Consider the following 25,596-nt stretch of genomic DNA (forward strand, 5'->3'; position numbering starts at 1 on the left):
GTAGCTGTACCCCAGCTTGCTTTAACCCAACTAGCTTGCTAAAAAGAGTGGGGAGGATGCCGTGGTGCGGGCTTCAGCTTGCTTGACCCTCTCTGGATATGTACTTGTTGATGCAGCTTGCGCCACCATATCTTCACTGCTATTTCCAGGGAGCTAGCTGGATTAAAGCCAGCGCAGGTACGTCGACATGAGCTGCAAATCACACCCCTGGCTGTAGTACAGGCATACCCTTCATCTTTCCTATGGCTCCGTTTCCCATCTGTTATGAATCTACTATCCTCACAATACCCCTTCGTTTGAGGCACTCAGACACCAAGGACCTAGAGAAGAATACTTCAAGACAGAGATTGCTTATGGGCCTAATCCTACAATGTGCTAAACGTCCCTGACTCATTTTTTGTCCTTTACCTAGGTAGGTACATATATTTTCCCCTCCAACCCACCACTGTAGTATCTGAATGCCTTAGACACATTAATGGATTTATTCTCAGAGCAACCCTGGTGAAGTAGGGAACTATTACTCCAGTCAGTGGGACCTCGGTATCTTGAAGGATCAGGCCCTAAATGCAGCCAGGACTAAGGCTTTGTCTACACTAGCATTTTTGTCAGTCATAAGTGTGAAAAAACTCCCCCAGGAGGCATAAATTTCACCAACAAAAGTGCTGCTGTGGACAGCACTATGTCGGTGGGAGACACTCTCATGCCAACATAGCTGCTGCCGCTCGTGGGGGATGGTTTAATTATGCCGGTAGGAGAGCTCTCTCCTGCTGTCTTAGAGCGGCTACACGGAAAACCTTACAGCTGTGTCACTGTAAAGGCCATGATGTAGACATAGCCTAAGTCAAAGGCCAACTAGGTGAACTGATTTTGGAGGGTTTTATGCATTTCTCTCTTCAAATATTTATTTTGCTCCTCCTCTCCTTTTCCTGGCATTGCCAAGTATACCGGATACCACGTATACTCAGAAGTAAAGTCCAAGGGCCAATGCCTGACCTTGGCAAGACATATGCAAAGACCATTTTAGAACCTAAGACAAAATGCTAAATAGTCAGCCACTGCAGAGTGGATTTAGAGGAACTCTTTGGAATATTAAATATAAAACTCGTAACACTAAAAACATTTAAAAATGCAGTTCAGTCACACATGACCTGTATACTATTCTGTAATGACTAGATTCACAAACAAAAGCCTTCTACTGATTATGACTATTGAGACTAAACTACATGTTGTAAATAATGCATGTTGTAGTTATGCCAATTAACTATACAGCCGTACCAGAGCACACTAGGCATGGACAATACATCACAGAGAATGTGCACTACTAAGAAAAATTATGGAAACAAGTTACACTTCAAAAAGAAAAACAAAATCATCCAACATATGCTAATACATTTAGAGAATCTTGCCTGGCAAGAAAACAATATGTATTATGCCCTGAATTATGTAAAGTCCTGCAAAACAAGGCAGGAATCTAAGTATGTTGTACAGGAACTGTGAAAGTTAAGAGACTAAAAAATGTGACCAAGATGGACTCTGTATGTCCAGAATAACACCAGCATTCTTCAAGGTATCTCCAGGGCACAGATAAGTCAATAAGACAAAACATAAGGATCACTCACAAAATATTTGTATAGTTCCATATGTATGTGTTTATTAAGCAATTATCTTCACTATTTACCTTGTCAAAGCAGACCAAACAACAGTGTTTAAACACTATATTCTGTGAATCTAGTTTGGCGTAGCACATGGAAGCATTTCTATGTTTTTCCCACCAGTGCTATATTTTTTCTATATATGGTATACTAGAATTAACTGAAGTCTTTGAGAAACTAGCAAAGGCAGAGAGTCTATCTTCACTGTTAGAAAGACTTAGGACCAAATATAATTAGCAAAAAAAGCACATTTCAAGCGCATTTTAATGTATACCATGAGGGTGTAGGTGTATAGGTTTTATTTTAAAGAAACAGTCTTTATTTAAAGTACTTTGCTTTGTGGATCTTATAAACATTACCATATTTTTTCACAAATGTAAAATATATTACAGCTGTTTAGATTTAAAAGGCAATTCCCACTGGGTGATAAATATTTTAAAGAAAATATTAACCTACAAGAAAGGGGCAGCTCCGTGAGAACTAGTTTTTAAACATTCAGTTGTCAGTCCATCTCCTTTCGGCCCAAGCTGACATTTTTCACTCAGCCTTCCTTTAATGGCAATAAGGCTACTCCACAAGCCGTGGTTAACACCTTGGCGATTACATATACTGTAACCGGTTGCTCCTCATGCTTTCTAACACCCCAAGAGTGCAGTTATCAATAATCACAATTGTGCATTAAAATAAAATTTACACATTTCAAAAAATTGTTACTAGACTTCCCTATCTTAAAATGGCTTCCATTAACAGTACTTTGAATTATTTCGGCTACGGGTTGATTAGGTTTAAACAATTCACCACTTCAAGAGTGCAGCTCACAAACACCACAACCCATCAAGGGGCAGCGATAGTCGATAGATTCATAGTGCAAATGAAAATCAGAATTGCACTAATTATTTGACATTTCAAAAATATAAATGAACAAGACAAGTTTCTGATACTGTACATGCAATAAGCTATAGTGAGCATATGAAAATGTGGCTGGGATATTCTACACAGTTAGCTGGTGTTCCAGACTTGAATCTGTTCAAAGATAGGACTCAGTAAAGAAACTGTTGCAAAGCTCTGTTGTTATAGCGTTTGAACTATGCTCTCACGCTTTGTATTTCTGTTTCCCAGTCTCACTAATCACACAAATATGCTGAAACAAAAACAGAAAGCTCATGTTAGAAAACTAACATCTAGGAGTAAAAGACTGAAGTTTTAGACATTTATTTAATAATGCAATTCTACTGAGGAAAAAGAAAAGTGTATCACACATTTCCATGTTATTAATCACTGATTTCATGAGTTGATTTATACAGAATAATTTTAAAGTCTGTTTTCTGTATCAAAATGTTAATTCCTCCATATCCCACCTGATCCCTGCCAACAGACTTGTGCCACCCAGAGAACAAGTCTCAGGAATGGGCGGGAACTCAAGGGCAGTTCCTTCTTTATTCCAAATTGTCCTCCTGTTGTTAATTGTGAAAAAAACTGGTAAGACAAGAAACCCTCCACTACAGCTGTTCCCTTCTTTCCCATCTAGTCAATGAGGAGCATGTAAGGCTCCTTTCTCCAGAGCTAAGCGGAAGATCCATGCTGGCCTGACTCATGAGAGTTGAAAGACTGCTCTGCTGCTAACGTTTTCCCCGGTCACTATATCACTAGCACAGTGATCAGCTTGTACGTGGAAGTACAGCTTAAGTAGGAAAAAACTGAATTATCCTATTTCCTCCTCCCTAGTTTTGAAAGAGTAAAAAGAATTAAGAAAAACATTACTTACATTCAAATCTCGGAAGTATTCATTATAATCAAGGGCATAACCTACAACAAACTTGTCCGGCACTTCAAATCCAACAACTGAAAAGGACCATAATTCATCATTTTGTTAGACTTCATGCACCAGTGTTTATTTAAAAAAAAAAAAAAAAAGGCACTGTCATATTTGCATATATATTTTTAAAAACCCAAGTGTCCTTATTTGTTCTCCTCAATAGTTTCTAAACTATTTTACAAATCTAGTTTACTTTTCACTATCTAGTCCATTAGCTTCATTCATTTCACTCATCTCAGAAATGAAAACAGACTAGTTAATTTCATTTTCTGGTTTTCATGCAGTAGCACAATGCTGCAATGTATAGCTTACAAACGTTTGCTCCAAATCCAAATCTATTTGTATTGAAATCCATGAATGCATTGCTACTAGTTTAGGTTTTATTTTAAAAGTTTGATACACAAAAGTTACTTACTCTATCCTAGTAACCATGGTTCTTCAAGATGTGTTGGCCACATGGATTCTACTTCTGGTGCACATGCACCCTGTGCAGACAAGATCAGATTTTTTTGAATAGCAGAGTCTGCCGAGGCCAGGCTGTACCTCCGCACCCAAGGGCATAAAAGGCAGAGTGGGTCAAACCGTCCGTGAGTTCCTTCGCCAGGACAGAATGCAGGTAATTACAGGATTCCGTTGTAGTGGGGAAGAAGGGTGGGTCATGGAATACATGAGGTCAACACATCTCAAAAAACCAATTACTGTACGGTAAGTTACCGTTTTTTCCTCCTCAAGGCAACAGTCCATGTGCAGTCCACTTCTTGTGACTCTCAAGCGGTGCCATGGTAGACAGGAAATGGGTGCTTGAATTGCATCTGAATACAGACTACTGGGCAACGCTGCCAAAGTGGGCATCGGATCTTGATGCCTCCGCTTTGTAAAACCATAGACTTTTCCTGCACTACTTCTACAAGGATCTCAAGAGTGTCTGCCATCCAGCGCAGAAATTCCTGGAACATCTTATGGTTGTCAGGCTGTGAAGAAGTAATGGGCACTACTGCCTTGTCTGGTAAGGACAAGGAGATAGCTGCAGTTCTTCATTTTCATGTTCCTGCTGCTGACAGTGTGAGCCACCTGTGCCTTCGCTCAGCCCTAGGGGAGCTTGTAGCGGAGGGAGATCTAGCCATAGAGGGAGCAGTAGAAGTTGGCTTTCTTGTTGCCTGTGCCCCACGGGGCCCACGCAGAGCCTGAAATGACCCTGGTAAGAGTGAAGGGCAAGGGGCTACGGGGTGGGCACCATGGAGAATGCTCTTCCCTAGATCCCCTAGGTTTGAGTGTGTAATAATAGGTCCTAGATGCCCTGTCTGACAAATAGGGGTCATACAAACAGGACCATGGTAGGAGGGCAGAGGACGCCTCCCTGCTGTGCTCAGAAGCTGAGGAAGCGAGTACTCCTCTTCTAGATGTGGGGCTGCTTTAACAAGGTTCCCAGGGTGAGCTATGGGCTCTACTCTTGCCAGGATCGAGAAAGTGCTCGGTACTGTAATGGCACTAGCAGTCAGCACTGCAGAAGGCACTCGCACCACTGAAGACAGTAGTGGTGATTCAGGCTGAGCAGTCAGTTAGATCACTTGCTACCAAAACTGGCTTCAGTGCTCAGGTCAGTACCGAGAAGAGCTGTACCGCGGTCATCAGCACGGGAGTCGTAGGTGCTGAGGTTGTCAGCACCAGGTGCACCGAGGTCAGTGCTGGGCAAAGCACAGAGCTCTGCTTGAGATGGTACTCTTGCTTGGTGACTGGTCTCTGTGATGGATGTCAGAGGGATCCCTTCTGGGCCATAACCTACCCTTTGAGGAAGCAGACTGAGGTGATCTCTGCCTCTTTCTACTAGGTCCCTCTGAAGGGGACCTAGATCTGTGCTCTCTAGAGGAACCATGTTCTTCCCTCCCCCTCTCAGATGACTTAGCTACTTTGCTGGTCTTGGCTGACGCTTTCTTAGATCAGTGAAATCTAAGATCTGCAAGATGAAGGCTGTTCAGACCCATCAGGGCCTTTTTTCTCCAGATTGTTCTAACCCAAGGCAAGTCTCTTGTGTTCTTTTAGGGGAAAATGGCAGATAATACACAATACATCAGATATACCCCTCCCTGAGGCACAAAGCCACCTCAGGTGTCCATCCTTCAGCGGAATAGCTGCATCGCAAAAGGGGCAAGTTTTGAAGCTGTGCTAGATCCCTGTACTTGGTAAATCCCTAACTCGAAGAAAATTTTTTTGTTGCTTTGTTTGTCTTATAGTCCACAGGTATCAAATACTAGTACTAACTCCACTAAACTGTCACTAGCCTGTCTATACTAATATACTCATTATTTATAAAATAAATCAGGTTTTAGGTTGCACAGTATGCAAGAGAAGCAAACCCTATCTAGGGGTCTGGCTTGTGGCTACAGGCACCAGGCAAGAATTGAGGGATGGTTGGACCTACTCTGCCCTTTATGCCCTTGGCACAGGCGTGATCCCAACAGACACTGCTGGCCAAAAGAATCCAATCTCATGTGCATTGGGCACGTGTGCATCAGAAGTAGAATCTATATGGACAATCACTGGAAGAACCACAGGTATTTTGGACATACCTACTAGACAATGTCCCTTTAACATAAAAAGTGTGTCAAAATAAGGTACATTCTGCCAACATGTAGTGTAATGCACTAAATAAATCAGAGTGCATTGCCCAAGAATCATCAGAAAAAAGTGAACTGGAGACAAACATTGCAAATGTTTTTATAGTTTGACTATAAAATTTCTATATACTTTGATAATGTGTTTCTTAGTTAATTTTAAAATATTTATTGATGATTGGCAAAAAGGGGTCACTTACAGTCAGGCCGATATCCCACACTTCGAGGAGTTCTTTTAACCAACAAGCTGTCAATTAAAACCAGTAGAAAATTGAAATATGGAAATCAGCAGCTACAAGGTGTTCAAAAAAACTAGATAGAGAATTAATTATTAAAAACCAAGCCAGTCTTGGACTTCACTGACATTGAATGGGTGTAACTGAAGGCAGAATTTCAGCTATTAAATATATCCTGTATTTGCATCTCCTAGCAATCAATCACATTGATCGGATCAAGACTTCTGGTTGAATCACAAACAGTTGACAGTCTAGCTAAAAGGACAAGAGTCAAACCTGCGCCTGAGGCAGAGAGTAGAAAAGTCAGCCAGGAGTTATGGTAAAATTCAGTTCTGAAAAGTGATTCTGTAAACTGGCATAATGAGGCTCCATGTTCATTTTGTCTAAGGCTTGGTCTACACTAACCCCCTAATTCGAACTAAGGTACGCAACTTCAGCTACGTCAATAACGTAGCTGAAGTCGAAGTACCTTAGTTCGAACTTACCTTGGTCCACACTCGGCAGGCAGGCTCCCCCGTCGACTCCGCGGTACTCCTCTCGCCGAGCTGGAGTACCGCAGTCGACGGCGAGCACTTCCGGGTTCGACTTATCGCGTCCAGACTAGACGCGATAAGTCGAACCCAGAAGTTCGATTGCCAGCCGCCGAACTAGCGGGTAAGTGTAGCCAAGGCCTAAGAAACCTCAGGTACAGTGCTCTGTTCACAAGAAAAGAGACAGCTTTTCTAGTTATCACACCTGCAAATTCAGCCTGTGAGCTGAGAGCCAAACTAGGTTCCTTCCTTCTTATGCACCATCACCAGTAAATAGAAGTTCTGCAGGCCAAATTGTGTCCACCTTTGCAACAGTATGTCTTCAACAGGCTTGCACAGGTGCTCCTGATTATCCCTGTAAATGGAATTTAATAAACATTCCTGTTGATGAGGCACACCGAGGCATGGAATCCAGCTCCCCCTTTCTCAGCTGCGGTGACTCTGCAGAGCTAACAGTATTGTCACTAAAGTCAGCAGCTGTAACCGAATACAAACACGGAGCAGATTTGCCAAGACAAGACAGTGCCATTTTTACTGTCACTTTTCAGAACAAAACTGCACTTTCCAGGAAGTAGAGAGAAAGGAGAACAGAGTGAGTGTTCTCATACTTTTTGCCCATCACCATATATTGCGGTACTATTTCAATGACTCAAGGTAGTCCATGGACGCTTCTACACCCACATAAAGGGCCATTGTGGTGTCTGGCTGCGATTGTTTGGGGAAGGCTTGTGAGGAGAAAGTCAGAGAGAAAGTCTGATGGATGAACACTGGAGACAGCTCAAGCTGATTACGTACTCAAAAGTGTCACCTACTTAAGGGAAGAGGCTCTCTGGAAGAAGAGGCCCTGCTAAGCCCCACTGCCTGGTATCATGCTGCCTTTTGTCCTTTCGCTCAGGGGTACTTGCCCTCTGGTTAACTTTTCACAAGCCTCTCTGTATTCCCCCATCCGCCTTTTCCTCCCTGCAAGACAGCCACATCCCTTAAGAGTGGAAGAGGATCTGCCATTGCCTGTCAACAGAACACTCAATCCCTTTGTAGCTCTGAACCCAGCATTCAGCTGGGTTTCTGAAAACCTGGCAGCTTTCAGACTTGGTTGACATTTGAGGTTTATGGAAGTTTTGGCTGGATGACTTATTTTGGGGGGGGGGCTGTTACCAGTTTGGGATTTGACCGAGGAATCTCAAATCCAACTTGAGCTGTGTTGGAATCTCTGCACAACATCTGCATCACACAGCAATGGAAAACACACAAACAGGCAAGTGTTTACAGGTATAAAATGTAAAACATCTTCACCTTTATGCCATCTCTGGTATTTGCATATTTATGGCTTAGATCTTTTGACAAATTTTCAGTATTAAAAAAAGCTTTTGTTTCTTTTTTCAAAGTTACATAATGTGACCAGAATGTAGTTGACTATTACACTATATGTATATGATGTTAAATGTAATGGCAGGGCCCACAGGGGCCTTTTTAAAAGGGCTTATCAGGCACACGCTTCAAACTCCTCAATGTGTTGTCATGACCTTGGAGATAACAAACCAATAAGAAGTCTGTAACCATCTCACCCTCCACATGTCACTCCAACATTACCAGCAAAAGGGGCTACTTGAGACACGTCTAACAACTGTTTTGGTATTGGTATAGCAACACTGCCTGACTAGATGCCACCTCCACCTCCTATTCATCTATCATTCCTATCAGCCAATATACCTTTATTGTGAAATCAGGGCCGGCTCTAGGATTTTTGCTGCCCCAAGCAAAAACAATTTTGCCCCCCCCCCCGGGTTTTTTCTTACCCCACCCCCCGGCCCCACCTCAACTCTGCCCCTTCCCCAAATCCCCAGCCCTGCCTCCTCCCCCCAGGCTCTCAAACCTGGGAGGGAGGGGGAGATCCCGAGCAGGCGTGGCGCGCAAATCAGCTGTTTCACGCGCCGCGGCCGCTCGGGATCTCCCCCTCCCTCCCGGGTTTGAGAGCCTGGGAGGGAGGGCGAGCAGCAGCACGCGAGCAGCAGCAGTGGAGGTGAGTTAGGGTGGCCGGGGCACATTTTTAGGGGCGGCATGGCCCGCGCCAGAATGGCACCCCTAAAAATGTGCCGCCCCAAGCACCAGCTTGTTTTGCTGGTGCCTAGAGCCGGCCTGGTGTGAAATGCATATAAGATTCAGTTTGACAATGAAAGAGAACAAGCGATCTAAAGTGTAAAAACCATCAGGCTTGACACCTACTTTGTTAGTAACATTCAATTATCATCAGTTTTAGTTGTTTAGTCATAAGTTTTTTTAAACAAAATAAGTCTCAAAAATATGTTGACTAAAAATTTAAAAATCCTAAAAAGTAAAACCCAGCAGATGATATGGCCAGATTATACTCGGACATTTGATTGTTATAGCCAAGTTACACACAGTTACTGCAGGCTAATGGCCATTTTAAAAATTGCTAACCAGGGTTCCAATTTTGCAATCAGATCCATGTGCACAGGTTTGCATCCAACAATATTAAAAAAAAAAACCCTTAAGATTAATGAGAAAGCATTTCTCATTACATTACATTACAAACATTTCAGAGCAGAAACATTAGGAGGCTTTTAAAAAAAATCCTAGGGTAATCAAGATAAAATGCATGCCCAACACACTCACACACAGACCCAGTCCTTACATCCTTCTTCACTACTAAATCTCTTAAGCAGTAGGAACACAAATGATAGAAAAGTGCTCCTGTCAGTCTAAATACATGCACCTTTTCACAATGAACAGACCGTATACTAGAGAAAGTGAGACCATGTACAATACCATGAAAGGTGTTTTCACCTTTGTGTCATGGGGGAAAAAAATTCCCTTCAAATATAAAAGCATTCTATAATCCTATTTCACTATTTTTATAGTTCTTAAAAAAGTAATATACAACGCAAGCAGCTATAATCACAACTCACCTGGCTACTTTCACCATCTTTGGATTGTACTGCTTCAGCAGAGACAGCAATGTTTTCATTGTTTTACCAGTGTCAATTATATCCTGATGATAAAAAAGCCACGTCAGAAAACTATATAAAAGCTGTTAAAATAGCACTTCCAGATTCTAATCAAAGAGCCCATGTCATACTGAGTTGCGATGACATGAAAATAACTCGTGAAGTGGAAATCAGGCTTTTCCTGCACATAAACAAATATAGGTGTTATTCCCTACTGCACTGTTGTGGCCATCCTTTATGTGTAATAGTTCATTTCTATCAGCAATAACCTATAATCTATTTCTATCATATTAATAACCTTGCAATGAAAGTGTTACCACTGAAGCATCGGAATCACTCTTCATTTCCTAATTTGGGTTGGATTAACACAAAGCCACAAAGTTCCCCCTAGAGGAACATTCTTCTATCTGGTCTGCAGTCTGGTGTACACAAAGAAGTAGGTGGCACTGAAAGGCAAAATTGATTGCTACACCTTATCTTTATATAGCCCCCTAAAACACCCCAACCCACCTTCGGATTATGCCAGGTTATATTTAACTGTTCAGCGCTTCAAATCATGGATATTAACACAAGTCTGAACAAGGGCCGTGGGTGTGCACACTAAACAGATCAATGCATGGACAAAGGCAATCAGGCCTAACTGCCATGTCAGTAGCTTTTAAAGTCGAGAGAGAAATCAGCTACATCACTGACCTGTCAGTGTTTGACCCTGTGGTTACATGTGGCAGATCTCTGTTTTCTAGAGTCTTTTTTGCCAGTCACAGGAGGCACCATATGAAAAATCATGGTACTATCATACATAAGGACATAAGTTATAGTAAAGTTATTTTTATTGTTTGATTGATTGACAAGCAGAATGGTGATTTGTAACGGGGCTCGTATTTTACAAGAACCTGCCATGTAGAAGATATATGTCACTGAACAGATGAGAAACTAATTTATTTAACTGCCTGGTACTCAAAAGACATTAATTAATTAATTTGAAATGGGACCCATATAAAATTCAATATACTTGCCCTTCAGAAGTAAAATCCACTTCAAAAGAGACAATGATCACATATGTGACTAAAATGTTTGTGTGGAAAAAAAAGTAGGGAAGTAAAAATTGATGCACCCATACTTTGGCAATGGGTGCACTAAAACAGAGTATATAAATGACAGACTAGACTAGCCTTCTTGGATCAAAGCAGGATCCGGTGTAAAAACCCAGGATTTCCAAAGCAGGAACTTTGGTATGACAAAAGGAAGTTGTCACTCCCTTGTGCCATAAAAGGATCAGTTTCAGGAAATGGCTCTTAAATGACATAATCATCGTTTATTTAAGTGAAAAGAAGTTAATATGATTTTAGGTCTCAAAACAACTACATAGGAAGTTGTTTACTTGTTTATTGCCACTGCTTCTCTATCCTAAGGTTAAAAGAAAAGGCCCTACTTAATTTGCGATACTGCGGAAATTGTGGATCCCATAATATTAAGCTTCCACCGCAATTTTACCAGCTGGCAGGGGCCGACAGTGGGAGCCCTGGCTGTCACCCCTGGGCGGCTGACAGTCCAGCTGTGAGCCTTATGCATTAATTACTGTAATATAGTTGCAGCAAAAAATCTGGTTATCAAAAAAATTAGCAGGCATAATATAATACTTGAATGTGTATATTGTTCCAGCAAATTTTTCTTAAACAAATAGGTCTTCTTTGGCTTTTCCAAATTCCTGCAATTAATAAAAGGTCCTTGATTACTTTTCTGCGATTTTCCATGTCTTGTCCGCAACTCAGCTGCAATTATTTGACAATCATCCCACAGTGCAAGTAGGGCCTTAGTTATAAACCTTGTTCAAGAACATTATTTGCAAATAAATCAATATTTGTTCCTGGGGGCATTCTGCACCAAAAAATTAAAAATTCTGCGCACAATATTTTAAAATTCTGCAAATTTTATTTGTCAAAACAACACTACATAGTCACACCAGTTTCAATTATTTTGGTAATTTATTTCAAAATACCTGTCAGCAAGTATGTCTGTAACAATACAGAAACATACAAAAATTCCCCCAGGAGGAGAGTGTTAAAAAAACCTCTTACAGTAACCCAGTTCCTGTTTCTCTGCCCCCTCCTCCCCCAAGCCCAGCTGGGGGGCCAGACACCCAAGACCCCTCCTCCCCAGAGCCCAACCACGGGTTCCCCCTCGCCCAGATACCCACACCCCCTTCCATTCCAGCCCAGCTGAGACATCCGCCCCCCCAGAGCCCAGGGATCCAGAGGGAGAAACAGCCTGATATTCAGTCCCAGGTTTGCATGGAGTTTCCTGTGCGCCGCCCTGTCCTTCCCTCAGGGTATGCTGGGAACTGCAGCGGTGTCAGGAACCCTTTAGCTCCCTGCCCCTCCCCCGGCAGTATCTTCTATGTGCGAGCTGGGCTCTGTTGGGTCCAGCAGCACCTAGAGACGGCCAGCAGCACTGCAACCCATTTCTGCGGGGGAAAGGAAATTCTGCAAGCACAACATTCATTTCTGCAAAATTCTGCATTGCGCAGTGGCACAGAATTTCCCCAGGAGTAAATATTGACTGGATAGAACAAGCCTCTGTCCATCAATGAAAGGAGGTATCAATATAAGAACTGATTTATCTTAACAGCTAGGAAGTCAGATTAAATTATATTCTGCACATTAATGTCCAGTGATGCATGATGAGCCACAGTGGTAGGTGAGACTCTTTATGCAACAAAAATGTATTTATTTTCAGTATACAAATGATGTGTGGAAACATCAGGCACTGTTGAGTGTTTTATATATTTTCAGATATTCCTAATAAGAATATTTTTTCTATAACTACTGCAGTTTAAATTCTTGTCTGTGCATTAACAAAGTGACAGAGATCCTTAATTTCACTTTGTTCAAGTTCCTTTACTATATAAACCAGTATGATTAAATAGGATCCCAGCAAATTGAAGGTAACAATTGCAAAACTTTGACATGGACATTCTCTCCCTGCAGCTAAGTGAGATGAGATGGGGCCAACCTGGGAATTCAGATCTGGACTTCACATACTCCTAACTTTGAGGGTATGTGGGTCAGCTCATTATGAAAATTAGGGGCCATTTGCAAAATTCAGGCCTAGATTCAGGTTTCACAGGTCGCTGAAATATAGAGGTGTTCAGATTCAGGACCATCTCCTGTTAAAATGTTATTACAAATCACACATTACAGAAACCAAAGTGAAACATAATACTTACTTCTACAATCAAGACGTTCTAGTGGGGGGGAAAAATAAAAAAAATCCATGAATATTTAGTTGGCGATTATGTTGATTCCATTAGTAGTTTTCTGTTAAATTACTTATATTATCAATGCAGTGAAATATGCTTATGTCACCATTTACAGAATTTCACATTCTCAATAGCTGAAAACTGTAGAAAAAAAATCTGTAATATTATTACACCCAATTCAAAAATATTATGCAACACTGCAAATTCTATTTAGTTAACATTTCTGAAGTGCTGGCAAGAAGATTCTCATTGATAACTGTCTATTGGCACATGCAGAATACTAACTGGTCTGTAGAATTCTTAAGACTTTGAAAAACAACATTATAAGTATGCAAAGTTAGATCAAAATACAAGAGCCTACACATTTTTGCGCGCATTTAATGAAATATTCATAATTAAAATGGCATCACACTTTTCAAGGGTTTATGATTCTGGCATTAATATCGCCTCTATTTTGAAACTTTGCATTCATTTTCATTTAAAACACACACATGCCTTGACGACTGATTTGGTTATATGTCTAGTTGTAGGGGAAAACACGTGTTTGGACACTCAGAATATTTTAACCTTATTGGCATTCCGCTAATGTTCCAGTTCATTTTTAAATATGAAATTTTGTAGATGATTAATCCATACACCTTTTGGGTACCAAAAAACACTTTAAAAGACTGCTATTGCAAACATGGAATCACTGCTTTATAAATGCAAAGTTATGGAACTGTTGTGACAACAATAATGCTAATACCTCATGATTTCACAACTAGATATTGCATATTGTCATGGTAACAGCTTCACAATAGGTAATGCACAGTATCCTGCTATGGAGTATACCATGAAGAGGATACTAGTTTTAATCCAGCTACAGAATCAGATGGAGTCTGTGTTGATGTAAAATTAATTAATTAAATTAATTATTTAATTAATATGGAGATATACCTATCTCACAGAACTGGAAGGGACCTTGAAAGGTCATCGAGTCCAGTCCCCTGCCTTCACAGCAGGACTAAGTACCCTCCCTGACAGATTTTGTCCCAGATCCCTAAATGGCCCCTTCCAGGATTGAACTCACAACGCTGGGTTTAGCCGGCCAATGCTCAAACCTGGAAAGCTGCTAGGCAATAATCTCTATCAAAGCCAGAAAACACAGAACTAACTGCCCTTGCAACAAGTCATAATACAAAGCAATTATGCTGTGGTAGCCTTTGGAATGCCATTACCTTAAGTTAGACCATTAGAATAGTACTATATGAACATAGATAAGTCTTAACAATAAAGCTATCTTGCAAAATGTAGTTAGAAAAATGATGCAGAGCAGCTTAAATATGTGTTATTTACTTCTTCTGTTTCACACTAAAAGACATACCTTTCCAGTCAAGGTTGAGAGGTCATCCCCACCAATTACTTTTATCTCTCCAGTTGACTCGTCGTTCTAATTAAAAAGGGGGGGGAAAAACAAAGTATTAGTGTGATTAGAAGTAATTAAAATAGCTAAACATCTAATCAACTATCCAAAGTTGCAAGAGATGGTATTATCCAGTGAACATTATCACACAGAACTATAGCACTTTCAGAGAGAGCATCTATGAGCATCTCTCCACTAACTAGAGAATTACAAATCACTTTGACATTTAAATTAATGTTTCTGATCAAACAGTGCTTTAGAATATATAAAGTAATAGCAATGGACCCACGGCTTTGCCATTAAAGGTTATGGCTTTATGGTAAGTATAAGTGAGGGTGGGTGAATGTGTGTGTTGTGCTAAGAGAGTTGTGTGGATGATGAATGAAAGGTGTGTGCTATGGTGACAAGCCGTGTGTGTTTGAGGTTATCATGTATGGTGATTGTGTTAGTTTGTGTCTTGGGGGGTTGTACTAGGAGAGTGATGTGAGTGGCAAATACAACTCAACATGAAAACTGGCAGGTGCTCAAGAATGAACTTTGAATTTCATTTTGGGCATCCAACTGACTTTGATCACCTTCAATTTTCCAGAGCCAACATTAAGTATGTGTTATTCCCATTACTGTGCAGACTACAACCCATCATTGGAGGGAGGCGGGAGAGGATGGATAAGGGAACTGAAATAGTAAACATGGACTTCCCTTTTTACTTTAGTTTTTCTGTTTTTCAATAGCCTAAAGAGTTCTTACTTACAATTCATCCATCAAAAGAGTATTTGAAAGGTGTAAACCCAAAGGAGGGAAAGTAATTATGTAGGGGATGCACAATGGGTTATATAACTAGGGGTAGGTCTACACTACCCGGTAGTTCAGCGGCAAGCAAATCGAACTTCTGGGTTCGACTTATCGCGTCTTGTCTGGACGAGATAAGTCGAACCCAGAAGTGCTCGCCGTCGACTGCAGTACTCCAGCTCGGCGAGAGGAGTACCGCGAAGTCGACGGGGGAGCCTGCCTGCCACGTCTGGACCGAGGTAGGTTCGAACTAAGGTACTTCGAACTTCAGCTACGTTATTCATGTAGCTGAAGTTGCGTACCTTAGTTCGAATTGGGGGGTTAGTGTAGACCTGCCCTAAAAGTATTGGGATGAAGTTAAGAATGAAGATTATTTAAAAAACTTTCTGACACTAAGATCTATTAGGCTCTGGAATATTCTTCACAAAGAAATGTTGAAAGTTCAATAGCTGGGGATATGTAAAATGTGACTGGATGATCTAATAGAATCATCCATCTCTAATTTTTAGGATACAGCCTCAAGACAAGTAAGAACAGAAATAGTCTCACTTTACAAATATTTTCTTAGCATTACTTCATATCTTAAGTAAAAACAGTAGTTATGCCATTTTGAAAAGCTACATATTTACTGAATAAGAAATTTAGAAATACCAGTCACTGTCTCAGAAACGCCATAACTGACTAGAGACAGAGTTGCCCAACGAGAACAGCCATTTTATTGAAACAGTCCAAAAAGGATGCCCAAGCTGATGTGGCTTAAGACAGAGGATATTCAGCTTAGTATCTGAATGTTTGAGAAAGTGGATAAATTAAACCACAAAAACATGTTTAAGTTTGTGAGAGCACTTGAAAGACTTCTATATTCAAAATGCTGAGGTGCATTTCCTGTGTTCACCCTACGTTAGCTTCCTCTTGTCAAGTTTTCTTTGACACATTTTTAGCATCTTTTATAATTATAATATAAGATGAACAATTATAAGTATCTTTTCATCTATTCCTATACTAAGGATTTTATACTCCTTCCAAAAAGAAAGATGAAAATTTGTCACTTTAGAAAAGGGAGGGCGGCAGGAGTGCTGCCAGCTTTTCCGCAACCCTAGGCAGCGGAAGGTCCCGCCCCGAAATGCCGCCCCCCCCCCCCCCCAGAGGCGGTGGAAGGTCCCGCCACGGAAATACCACCGCGGTCGCCGCCCCCCAAATCGCAGCACCCTAGGCGACCGCCTAGGTCACCTAATGGGTTGCGCTGGTCGTGGAGGGCGGGGGGGAAAGATATTATCAGTATTTGTTTCTTTAAAAAAAAATAACTGCCACACATGTACATGCTTTTATTACAAGATTTTTAAATGTCCAAAAGCAAGCTATCTTGGCCACTGATAAATTACATCAATGCTTTGGCAACTAACATAGATTTTGGATTTCACCTTTAAAAAAGAACCTTAGGTGCACCGACAGAAATTCTTGCATGTCAAGATACACATAGCTCTATTCTTTGTGGTTTCTCCCTTAGTCCCCCACTCTTCCCTTTTTAAATGTTAGGTCCCAAGGACACTGCTGAGCATCAACAGCTGATTGGAAACTTTCCCTCAGACTGGTATTCTCAGCACATGTACAAGAGCAGGGTCTTGATGCAGAAAATACTATGTTGGAATACACAGCAGCACACAGCCCATCAAGCAGGAATATCATACATCACAGATTACGAGGAACTTCTGGCTTATCCCTGCTGAAACATGACAACCAGCGGAGCAAACAAGTGTTTTAACAAAAAGAACAGGAGTACTTGTGGAGTACTTGTGGCACCTTTTTGCGGATACAGACTAACACGGCTGCTACTCTGAAAAGTGTTTTAACAGTTTCTCAAAAGCTTTTTCTTTCAAACATAAGAAAGGCCGTACCGGGTCAGACTAAAGGTCCATCTAGCCCAGTATCCTGTCTACCGACAGTGGCCAATGCCAGGTGCCCCTAACAGGCAATGATCAAGTGATCTCTCTCCTGCCATCCATCTCCATCCTCTGACAGACAGAGGCTAGGGACACCATTCCTTACCCGTCCTGGCTAATAGCCATTAATGGACTTAACCACCATGAATTTATCCAGTTCTCTTTTAAACTCTGTTATAGTCCTAGCCTTCACAACCTTCTCAGGTAAGGAGTTTCAATACAAATATTCCTACATTTTAGAATGCTAAGTACAAATGTGAACCAGCATGTAAACCAGTATTCTTCACTATGCATGGACTGAATTTCTAAACAACCTAAGGATCAAAAAGCTAAAGCATTTGAAACACTGGCAGTATTGGTACCTAGTTTCAGACTATAAACCAATTTCGTCTTCTCCAGTGTTAAGAACTTTGTTATTTAATAATTAAACAGAGTTTTCATTTCACATAAGGACACTATTTGTGACATTAGTAGCAGCAAGGGCCCAGTGATGGACAGTGAATCAGTTTCAATATTGATTTAACATTCAGAAGAGATTTACTCTTTAAGACTGTCCCCAGACTCCACTCCTGCCATTGCCAAATGATAGCAGTATTTTACATGATGGAGGTCACTAGCTAATGGCTCAGAAATAACTTTAAATTGTTTAAAATTAAGTTATTTAAAGTACATGTACTGTAAAATACTTATCATGAAGTGTTTTTCAGAACAATGCACTAAGCAGACTGCATTCAGTTTTAAAGCCATTTTAATCTCCAAGATGAAACTCTGACAGTTTTCCTGAAACACTGACTGGTGGTAACGGTAACACCCCTTCCGCCTTTCCTCCCTCCCCCCGAAACATCTAGTGTTTTTGGCTCTTCTTCATGACTATGCAACTTTTTTTTAATTTCTAAATTTAGATAAAGAAGGTTTTCTGGGAAGTGACTTTTGCTAGCGCACCACCAAATAAACTGTCTGTTAGAAAGGAAGAGTTCTTATTTTGTTCACAAATGCTGTCTTTCCATCCCCGGATGGCATGCCAGCTCATTCTGGAAATATTCATTTGTAAAAACTGTGAAAGCAGAAGTTGCAAGTGAAGTTTAATTGCGATTACATTATGTGCTTTCTGTTCCAACATTCAGTAGCTGTACATATCTATACACTGAAACAGTCAATGAGACATATAAGAAAGTTAGCTCAGAATTCCAGAATAGTTATAGAAGGTTCAGCTGTCTCGCCTAGCTAATCATGGCATTTCTGATTCCTTTTTTCCAGATTGTAAAAATCTGGATAATGAGGAAGGCTGTGTGATCTAATAATTGTATCCAAGGCCTCGGTGTCAAGGGACCGGGGTTCAACTCGCAACTCTGCACTAGTTTGATATATGACCATGGGCAAGTTAGCCATAGGCCTCAGTTTCCCCACCATCAAAATATGGATAGCATTTATTCATTTTTGTATTTGAAATCACAGGAAAAAAGCACTCTAAGTCCTGAGTAGTGGCACTATTAATAACAAAGTCTAGTCAAGCAGTTCCATGGATGTCTATGTTAGGACAATCTTCTCCAGTCCACAGTGTTTTAATCTAAAGACCCTAGCCCTGGATACTAATCACCACCTTACAGTGCCTGCAGAAGTAAAATGCTAGTAAATTCTGTATTAGTCCTTAAGCTTTTGTGGACTACAGCCCACTTCTTCGGATGCATCCGAAGCTTATGCTCTAATAAATTTGTTAGTCTCTAAGGTGCCACAAGTACTCCTGTTCTTCTTTTTGCGGATACAGACTAACACGGCTGCTACTCTGAAACCTGTATTAGTCCTGTGCATCAGTGACCAGACTTCCGCACTGATACAGAGCAGGACATCATTTTTTGTATGGTTGCCTGATAACCCCCACCCCTGTCCTCACCCCATCCCATAAAGAACCAACACCCTAAGAAAGCATTCTGTTTAGAAAACTTCCCATCCAGGATATTCTCTGTACTTCTCTTCCCTTATTCTTTATTACTAAGAAAATCTGCATAAAAATAGGATCTTCATTTATTTAAAATTCCTCTTTATGCTTTTCCCTTCTTAATGTCAAAGGACTGATATAGCAGAGGACTAAAATTCTGGAGCGGAATAAGCAGAAGGAGCAGAGACTCTAAATTGATGTAAATATGCCTAATAAACTAGGAAAGTGAAATACAGAAAACACACTACGTAAAACCAACCATCTTTCAACAGATTATTTTTGCAGAAGTTTTCCAAGTGCTGTTACTGACTCTCGGTTTTTCATCTGCAATCTTGTTTTTTAAACAACCCACAGAAATTAACTGAAAATGTCCCTTGGACTAAGTGTAAAATATATAGGGTTTGTTGGGTTCTTTTGCTCGGAAGAGCTGAGAATCATTATTTCTTCTTCTTTTATATGTCCTTCTGTAAAACTCCATTAATTCAGGGAAATTAATTATCATAGGCCGAGTGTGTGTGTACACTCCTGTTGGTGGCGGTGGGAGAGCTAAAATCTTTCAATGGGCACTGTGAGAAAAGCATATAAAAGCAGCTTGTACTCTACTTCATTCATTAAGGGGCAGGGTGATAAGGAGGCACATCCCCCACTATCCCCAACCATGCCTCTCCTTTGCTTCACTGGCTGTAGCAGGCCACCACGCCTCATGTTCAGTGAGGGCAAGTGTCCTGGCTAGTGTTCTGGCAGCCCCCTGCATGTGTGCACAAGGTGGAGGAGGGGAGCAGTGTGCTCTCACCCACCTGTACAACCGCATGGGGAAAATCCAGAATCAAGTACTGAGATTTTAACGGACAATACCACATCAGTGTACAAGTTCATAAAGTCCTTCCCCAGCCAGAACTCCTAATGTTACAGTTTAATCTCTGGTTTCATGGTCTAATCATATGAATGACAAAGTTATGTTTTCAATTTAATAAGCTACATGGATTTTTTTCTTCTTGTTTACTGGAATGGGCTCTCATCCATGATAAACAGTTTGGACTACTAATTGGAATGCAAAGTTCGTTGGACACAGAGCTAACAGAAAAACCTCTTGAAATAATTTATTTTTAAAATGATTTTCGGAGTCTCATCATTTTATTATTTTATTTCCACACTAACTGCAGTCCTGTGGAGTCAATCCAAAAAGCACTTTTTAAAATTTATTTTGAAGAAACAAAACCAGCCTTTTGCTAAGTCAGAAAACATCTAGCATTTGTGGATGTAGACTCCTTCCTTAGACTTATGTAGTTTAGTCTTATGCTTTCTAAGGTTTAAACATAACCTTGTGCAGTGCTTCAGTCTCCATTTTCTTATAAACTTAAATGCTTAAATGTCAGTAGAAAAACAGTCTTAAAAAAAAAACCCAATAATTACCTACAGCTGGTCTCTACAAGGTAGAATGCCCTTCACCAGCAATTGATTGCAAATTAAGCCTTATAAGCCTAACGTTTTTCCAAAGCTAAAAATGCTACTAGGTTTAGTCCTATTGGTTGATTCGGGTAAATAAAAGATGGGCAGGTAATGTTGTGGCTCTCAGTAAATTCAGTGCAAATCAATGGATATCAGATGTAAATATTTTTGTAGTTTTCTAAGGTTCCCTATCCAGTCAGCAGGGTCCTAGCCATATAAAACTTTCCGTAAACGATGCCATAACTTGAGGGAAGATTATGTTATAACCACGGCTCTGGATTTTGGATAGCAGTTGGGTGGGGGGGAAGGAAGTTGGATTGCTGGGAGTTACATAAGGAGTCACTTAGCTCTGGAAGGAGATTTTCATGAGCTGGCATGTTGGAGACAAGGGGGTTGTACATAATGGAACATATTTTGTAGCAAGATGTGTGAACAAGTAGCCACATGACCTTATTTTTTAACTCTCCTTCACCTTCCTTCCTATTTCCCCATTGTCATCATGTTGCAATATGCTTAAAGAGACTGAATCCGTAGCTTTAAACACACACACACACACACACACACACACACACACACACACACACACACACAATACCTAGCACATTTAGGCAATAATAATAATTATTATAATAGATTTAAAACCACCTTCATTTAATAACTTCAAGTTAATCAATTTTATACTAAGTCATGTTGTGTCAGCAGATATACTTACACAATAGCTCTTCAACCTGATGAAGTCCACAGTCATAGGGATAGATTTGTCACTGTTTCTATTCAGTGCTTTGATATAATCCAGTAAGTCAGCAAAAAACTTATAGCCACCCTTCAGTACACAGAGGGCTACAATATGATGTTCCCCCATGCTCTTCATAATGTCTCGTGCCAATCTTTCTGTCCTGTAAAAAGAAAAAAATTACTTACTAACTCCTCTGTTTTGTTTTTTAACTACAGCAGCAGCAGCACTTGGTATTGGCGCCAACCGTGGGGAATACACACACACCAAATTCATAGATTCTAGGACTGGAAGGGACCTCAAGAGGTCATCAAGTCCAGTCCCTTGCCCTCATGGAAAACATCTTCCTTGCTCAACGTAATACTAGCATACTGCTTCACAGCCAATTTACCTGTTTACTGGTCAGCAAGTCTTTTCTCACTTTTCAAGGTTAATGTAACAATAACACTGCCAAACTTCCTCAATTTCATAGGTTACCATAGCCAAAGCTAATCTTAATCAATTACTGGATGGCTGCCAGAGATATGAAGCATACACTGGGTTTTTTTTTTTTTTTAAAGTAAGATAAGTTTATACTGCTCTGAAACCAAACCTATTTCCTAATACACCTAGCAGATATAGCAAGTCCTAGACAAATCAGGAAAGATCAAGACATTACGCAGATTTTAAACTAGTTCTTTATAGCCAGGTTAAAACACTAGAGATAAAGACTTTACATTAACTCCAAAAGCAAGGACAATACAAAGAAACCAGATCACACAAATGATACCTTCTTTGAAAAATTACTGCTAAAAGTAATGTAATCTTCATTCCTAATTTGTCTTCTAATTTGTTTTGGACAGTGCTCTGTATATTTACAGTACACCATCCAGCAACACACTTCTAAGGTGCCACAAGTACTCCTGCACTTTTTAGGAAAAGACTATAAATTCAGCACTTCATTAATAAAATATTACTCAAACAACATTTATTTTATCCGTCTTTTATTTCATATTGGAAGCCCATCAGTAGTTAATATTAATGCTGGGGACAGATATAAAAAAAAATCCAGTCAAGTCATTGAGAATTCAAAACCACAATGCATACTATAGATGCATCACTATCTTCACTTCAATCTTTTAAATCAGAAAGATCTTTTCAGAACTACAAAACTACTTATTTAAAGATGGGAAAGGGAAATAGATAACAATGCAGTACTCATTGAAACAAAATATTTCATGATTATACTACACCCTTCTCTGATCTGATGCGAGATTCAAATTTCATGAGCTCACCATGGATTTCAGGAAGTACAGAAATGAAGAACTAGTATTTTGCATTTCACAGCAGGGAGGAGAATGGAGGATGTTAAGTTTGCCTACAATACTAACTTGAAAAAATATCTGAGACAACAAATGTCTTCAATAACTTACGTTCATGCCGTTAGATTAATCTTCGGATGAAATTCAGGAGGCTACAATACTTCCAATTTTCAGTCTAAATTAATGTGATAAACATAATGTGCCTTTTACTTAATTCTTTAGACTGCAAAAGGCCCCAGAACTATTCTGAAAGAGGTCATGTACTACTTACTATATGTTGTATAGGATCTCTTGATAGCTATGCTGTAGTTCTGAAACAGACAACAGCAAATGTGCCAATTCCTAGGGTCTGCCATAAGAAAGTAATTTAAATATTTCTTAGTGTTTGCATGTCTCTCTAGAAAGGAACATGTGGGTCCCAATTAAAGGTCTTACATGTGGTCCTGCACTTACACCATCTCCACCACCAGAAATCAAGAGAGCTACAATTCTCTTAACAACATTATGACTGTTACGAATAGAAACATTTTAAGAACTATGATTTTCACTTAACCAATTGCTGTAGTGTATTATCTGAAGTCAAACTAACCTGTCCATAATAAGCCCGTGAGGAATATAAACTTTTTCCAAATCATCTACATAATGTTTAGGTATGCAGAACAAGTCCAGGTCATAACCTTTTTCATCATCACCAATCTAAAAAAGAAATATGGAAGATGATATTGGGTACAATGCATAAATCCTTGCAGAGAAAAACATGATCTAGAACCATTCAGGCACTACACTGATCTGGATCATTTTATCCTTCCCTCACCAAAAAAACATCAATTATATTGAACACAATGCAATGTATAGGTTAGTAGTTATCATCTATGGTGCGTAAGAGTCTCCTCAAATATTGCATGAGTATTACTTAATAAAACATCAAACATGGGGAGACATTTATTTAAAATTCTAGCAAAGTTCCTCTGAATCAGAGAACAGGAAATGAAACTATACCCCAATTTGGCTCTCAATTCCCTGCAAACCCAGAATCATACCTTTTTGGAAAAAAAATCTTCATTTCTAACAAGTTCAGTATTTCAACTATATAAGCAACAGATCAAGTACTCTTTATAACATGGGCAGCTTCCAAATCCGTACACTACCCAGTCACACCAAATCCAGGACTCAACTTCTAATATACACAAAACAGCTTTACAAATATGACTAGTTATGCTTACACAGAGAAAAAGTTTGACAAGTTTTTAAGGTTCTGCAGGTGCTCAGCGTCTCTCAGGATCAGACCCCAAAGCCCCAATTTAACAAACTGTTTTGCACAGGCAAACTGTTGTATGGTATTGATTAGGATTTGGGATTAGTATATGTATATCGTTAGACCAGACATTACATTTAGATTCAGGATATGGCCTTATGACAGCATCAAGATCTGGGCTTTCACGAGTCTCACCCCAAATGCATCTTGACGTTAATAAGGTACAGTTTATTATCGCCTCATTTTTGTTTTCACTGTTTAACACCATTATATGTAAAGCAAAGGTAGGAGCCTACTGAAAAAACTGAATCCTATTGCTGGTAATTCCCCAGTGTATGCATTTGCAGGGTCCATTATTTGCATCTGAAGAAGTGAGGTTCTTACCCACGAAAGCTTATGCTCACAATACTTCTGTTAGTCTCAAAGGTGCCACAGGACCCTCTGTTGATCTTCACTACTGTTATTCCTATGGAATACCCAATATCTTTTCAATGCCAGATCAAGCGGCAAGTTTTTGCTGTGCTAACATTTCACACAGGAATTTGTATTAGTACAGCTTATAAAAGACTAGAATTTGTATGACTAACCTGTACACAAGACTCAACATTTAGTTACTGGATTACAGATCTCTGGAAACATTAGTGAGCCCGTCAAGTAGTGAGATAGCTCTCTTTGAAAAGCTACAGACTTTTCCTAGGTTTAAACCCTTAAATTATATTTAACAACTTATTTGACAACCCCCCTTTTTTTTTGTATTCAAAGAAAAAATGGGTCTTCCTACAAATTTAACATATGGATTCTTACTGAGATAGCAAATTATGTACAGTTGTGGGGGAGGGGTGGTCACACCCCTACAGTTAAGCAGAATTTTAAAGCATGGAACAAAATACAAGCTGCGAAGTACTGTAGTCATCCATGGACACCAGTGGTTGTCTTTTTTTAAGAATCTGTAATATCCTGAGCAGAAATACATTCCAAATGGACAAGATACTCCTAGAGCCCCTTCAAAATATAATTATACAATATAGTTAGAAATGAATAATTTTAAGTAGCACACCACCCTCCAGCATATTATACCAATATATGTTAGTTTCCATATTACAAACAAAGACAGACACCCGAAATTATTTCATTGTATAATTTGGGAAGGACTCTGGTGGGTTTTTTTTTTTAAAGCTCTCTAGCAAAATACTTGTCTGTAATTGAAAACAGGGTAGTCCTCATGTCAGTGCAGGTTACCTCCATCTCCGGGGTCCCTTTCCCCCCACCAGGCCCAGAGCCCCCCCCAATTTCCGGGGTCCCTTTCCCCCCACCGGCCCCAGAGCCCCCCCAATCTCCGGGGCCCCTTTCCCGCCCCAGGTCCCGGGCCCCTCCCACGGCTGTGGCCAGGCGCCCGGCCCACCACAGCCGAGCTGCCGCCCTCACCACGATGTAGGGGCTGCAGGTCGCCATTGAGCTCGGCTCCGCTGCGCCAGCTGCGTGGGGCCGGGGGCGGGCCGCGTCGCTCCAGGGAGGGGCCCCGGCGCCGCTTCCCGCCTCCTTCCTCCGCCGGGGGCCGCGCGCGGCCCCCCCGGGTAACGCCCCCCCCCACACACACGGGGTCACCCCACCCCGGGTAACGCCCCCCCACGTCCCCCACACACACGGGCTCACCCCCACACACACACACACACACACGGGGTCACCTTACACCCACCCCGGGTAACGCCCCCCCGCCACA

The 25,596-nt window shown here is 40.6% G+C and overlaps 1 protein-coding gene and 1 long non-coding RNA gene across 9 annotated transcripts; one reads left to right on the forward strand and one right to left on the reverse strand.

The window, feature by feature from the left end:
- Positions 1-1,625: 1,625 nt before the first annotated feature.
- Positions 1,626-25,461, reverse strand: HPRT1 (hypoxanthine phosphoribosyltransferase 1). 8 transcript variants are annotated; one of them, XM_065557376.1, is made up of 9 exons: positions 25,302-25,457; positions 23,211-23,317; positions 21,300-21,483; positions 14,435-14,500; positions 13,039-13,056; positions 9,774-9,856; positions 6,281-6,327; positions 3,418-3,494; positions 1,626-2,793 (listed from the first exon to the last, which is right to left on the reverse strand). In XM_065557376.1, exons 1-9 carry the CDS (start codon positions 25,326-25,328, stop codon positions 2,746-2,748), a joined length of 657 nt encoding a protein of 218 aa, XP_065413448.1. In that variant the 5' UTR covers positions 25,329-25,457; the 3' UTR covers positions 1,626-2,745. The 8 variants fall into 8 exon arrangements, with proteins under 8 accessions (XP_065413448.1, XP_065413447.1, XP_065413446.1 ...); XM_065557375.1 differs by lacking the exon at positions 25,302-25,457 and adding an exon at positions 24,681-24,873; XM_065557374.1 differs by lacking the exon at positions 25,302-25,457 and adding an exon at positions 24,261-24,337.
- Positions 6,166-7,317, forward strand: LOC135973551 (uncharacterized). The gene is made up of 2 exons (XR_010590452.1): positions 6,166-6,697; positions 6,986-7,317. It is a non-coding gene; the product is annotated as an uncharacterized LOC135973551 (long non-coding RNA).
- Positions 25,462-25,596: the final 135 nt, after the last annotated feature.

This window comes from Chrysemys picta, chromosome 9, assembly GCF_011386835.1.
Source record: "Chrysemys picta bellii isolate R12L10 chromosome 9, ASM1138683v2, whole genome shotgun sequence".
Classification (NCBI taxonomy): domain Eukaryota; kingdom Metazoa; phylum Chordata; order Testudines; family Emydidae; genus Chrysemys; species Chrysemys picta.

What these genes read in the sequence shown, in the direction of transcription:
- HPRT1 (XM_065557376.1), bottom strand. Translation starts at nt 25,328, where the DNA reads ATGGCGACCTGCAGCCCCTACATCGTG. An exon ending in AAGATGGTGAAAGTAGCCAG is followed by an intron (nt 6,328 to 9,773) that starts GTGAGTTGTGAT and finishes TTTAATTGACAG; the next exon opens with CTTGTTGGTTAAAAGAACTC. An exon ending in TGTGGGATATCGGCCTGACT is followed by an intron (nt 3,495 to 6,280) that starts GTAAGTGACCCC and finishes GGTCCTTTTCAG; the next exon opens with TTGTTGGATTTGAAGTGCCG.